This window comes from Mandrillus leucophaeus, unplaced genomic scaffold (assembly GCF_000951045.1).
Source record: "Mandrillus leucophaeus isolate KB7577 unplaced genomic scaffold, Mleu.le_1.0 Scaffold1377, whole genome shotgun sequence".
In the NCBI taxonomy this organism is placed as follows: Eukaryota; Metazoa; Chordata; class Mammalia; order Primates; family Cercopithecidae; genus Mandrillus; species Mandrillus leucophaeus.
The window spans coordinates 225,949-229,418 of NW_012101340.1; the positions used below are offsets into that span (position 1 = coordinate 225,949).

Here is a 3,470-nt window from a genome sequence, read left to right on the forward strand (position 1 = left end):
AATGTGGCCGGGTTAGAATGTCCATTTTGAATCTTCTAAATTTTCAGGTGATTTTTTTCTTTTCTTTTTACTACAGAAGATTCAAGTGGATGATTACTGCCATAGTTATGGGGCAGAAAGCAAAATTGCTGTTTTAAAAATAAATAAATAAAATTACTGAAGCTATTTTCTCATTATTGGGAAATTGTTCTGTTAATCCAGATAAGAGATGTTGAGGTTTAAAATACAAATGCTTCTCTGTATGATAAAGCAAGAGGAGTTTTTAATGTATTTTTGGAAGCACTAGAGGCAGGGGCTTGGGGTTGTAAACACAAGAATGAAGAGATAAAAGGAAGGTTCCTTTAAGGGGATAATAGCTCTGGGAACACGGTGGTTGGTCAGGATTAGGGCAGAGAGAGACAGAGAGGAGCAAGGGAGCTAAAATATACCCACTCATGCTTGGAAGGACAAAGAACTTTGGAAACAGTTGTCTTACAATTTTAAGTTTCTGGTCCTGAGGATTAATTTCCTTCTTGTTATGCCAGAGTCATCAGGAAAAGACCTTTGCATTGGACGATAATGCTTTGGGAGATGAGCATGTGAAAGTGCGTGTCAGAGTGTATAATGGCTAGAGCAGAGTCCGCAGGTCAAGCACAGCAGAAGCAGGACAGGAGGAGCAGGCAGCAGTCAGTGTAAAATGATAAAAGCAAGGCAGCTTAGAAAGTATATGGTGACTTAGAAGGGAATGGCAACAAAATGCAAGCAGGAGAATATATGACTGACATCTGCATTTGGGTCTCTGCTCTATGCCACTTCCTCGGAGAGCCTTCTTTGATTCCTTCTTTGATGAAAAGTTGACCAACATATGTCAAAATTCATTACGTTATTTGATTTCATCATCAGGTTTATCATCATACTCATCATTTGTTTATTATAAGTCCTCATCACATTAGAATAATGGTTCTTAACTGGGGGTAATTTTGTCCCCCATGGGACATCTGGCAATGTCTAGAGACAGTTCTGGTTTTTCACAACTGGGGATGTTGTGCTGGTATCTTGTTGGTAGAGGCCAGCAAGGCTGCTCTGTATCCTAGAGTGTGCTGGACAGGACAGCCTCCCACAACCAGGAATTACCTAGCACCAAATGTCAATAGTGTGAAGGTTGAAAAACACTGAATTAGAAGAAAGTTTCCTAGAGGAAAAAGGCACCATCTTGTGGTCTAGTATATCCCCAACACTTATGATAGGAACTGGTACATAGTAGGTGCTCAATAAGTATTAATTGAAAGGTTGATCATCATTTAAGTTCTCATTTTTCCAGCTTGAAATAAGAACCAGTTTCTTCTGGACTCATATGCGCTTCCAAATATATGAATGTCTCTTCAATTTGGATGGAGCAATAATATTAAATATATGAAAAAACCTCTTTCCCGTGTATCTAGGACAGGAGACCTCCCCCTACATAATTTCTCCCTAAAAATTCCTTCCACTTAATCTGTACAGATTTAAACATGGAATTAAGACAATCAGAAGTGTTGTGATAAACTTCTCACTTATTTGAGTTGGGGGTTTGCAAAGAGAGTTCTGCCCACTCTTCGCATCAAATAATTGTAGCAGAAGAAATCCATGTCAAGCACATTGACAACCCATCAGAAATGTGCTTGCAGCCTGGGTAATGAGCTCTAATGAGCCTGCAAACTCATCAACCCCCAAAGCCCTCTGACCACAGATCCTGCAGCTATGGGCCAAGGTCATATTTCTTGATTGGCATCAGACTACTCTTCTAAGAACATTATCTCTATTTTGGGCTGACAGACTTTTTTTACTGACGTAAGCAGCAATCTAGCACAATTTGGCAGCATCATGCCTCTTCAACTTTTAAGAAAATTGCAATTAACATTTCAAAATGTTAAAGAAACATGTCTAAAAGTAGTGACCTGGAAGGAAGGAAGAATCCAACAATAGAATACATTCATTCTCGAAACTACCCACAGGTGTTCTCTCATTTATAAAATCAACAGTATAATGAAAAAAATGCATACATTTGATTTTATATTACTTACAGGGAAAAACAACATGGTAGTTTGGATGAAAGCTTTTTGGACCAAAGACTAAAGGATTTGACCATGAAGACTGACAAACTGCCCCAGGGAATGGTTAATCCATGTAACAACTAATCCACTGAGACTGGAACATCATCCAATGCCCCTTTGGGTTACCTGGTTTTCTCGTTGGTCCCACTGACATATCTGCAGAACCTGACTCAATTCTTGCCACTGTTGCTTCAAGTACTTGTCTAACTGTCTTCTCCTGTCTTGTAGAAGTTCAAGAAGGCTGTCAATCTTCAGACAGCTGCTATGAGCTCCCTGAATCAACTCAGGATTCACATTAGGTCCTTCACACTTGAATTTTTCTATGAAGTCAGTGAGTTGTTGACTTTTGTTTAAAAGGGCTAAAGACCGTTCCAAGAGTTCTAGAAGAAAATTAGAAAGAAGAAAGAATAATGATATTAGCAAGCTTTTATACAGCAATATTTAGACTCTTCACAATGTAAAATATATGTAATTTTTATGTTAATAAAAAACAAGTTGTGCTGCAAGGAATTAAAATATGTGGACAGAAACTGCCTACAGTACTTCAAAGAAAAAACTGGTCAAACACCTTAGCCTAGCAATTGTGATAGTGCTAACTGCCAACTGATGGGATGCTTTGTTCAGCAATTGTGTGATTCAGGCAGGGAGTAGAATGAGCGTGGGATTTTGACATTGCTGCAGTTTTCAGCGGTATGATGCTGGGTAAATGTTCTACATTCTAAGGTGATTGGACTAAAGCTGAGGTTTAAAGGCTAGTGCCTGGGATGACCAAACAAAAACTCAATAAATGTGGTGGCCAGGTGCCCAAATGTCAGGGACTACAGCAAAGTGGAAAATACTTGCTAAAAGGGTCAGCTGTCACTCAGTTCTGACGAACTGTTGACATGAAGAATATGGGTTCAGTGTTGATGGAGCTTCCAATTATTAAAAGAGTTTCAAATGCAAATTTTATATGAAAGTTCTGACTTCTAAATCTTTCATAATTCATATTTTTTAATTAAAAAATCACAGGATAATGAAACATTGATATCTCCCAAATGGGCTACCAGTATGTGATCTCTGGAGTAAATAGCATTGTAAGTTTGGGTAACATCGTGTAGAATTGAGATGTTAAGCTAGAAATTGAAGAACTACTAAGGGAGAAAGTGTAGAAGAAGAAAGAGTTGAGAATAGCACATTGAGAGGCATCTACACTTGTGGATCAACTGAAGGAGCAGTTGGGGAACTGTCCAGTCTCCATCGGGCAGAAATGAAGGAGTTGTCCATGACATCCCTCTCCTTCAACCCGCCATCATCAAGACCCGTTGATATTACATGGTATCTCTGGCATCTGTCTACTTCTCTCTATCCTCACCATGGAAAGCATCATTTGTTGCCTGGATGTACAGTCTTCTCTTA

At 38.9% G+C, this 3,470-nt stretch overlaps 1 protein-coding gene across 1 annotated transcript in view; it reads right to left on the reverse strand.

Annotated features, from left to right (window-relative positions):
• CCDC141 (coiled-coil domain containing 141) overlaps positions 1-3,470 on the reverse strand; it is a 212,763-nt gene that overhangs the window by 127,035 nt on the left and 82,258 nt on the right. Inside the window, exon 5 of the mRNA XM_011973440.1 lies at positions 2,199-2,452. Coding sequence (XP_011828830.1) covers positions 2,199-2,452 — 254 coding nt within the window. The remainder of the gene's footprint in view (positions 1-2,198; positions 2,453-3,470) is intronic.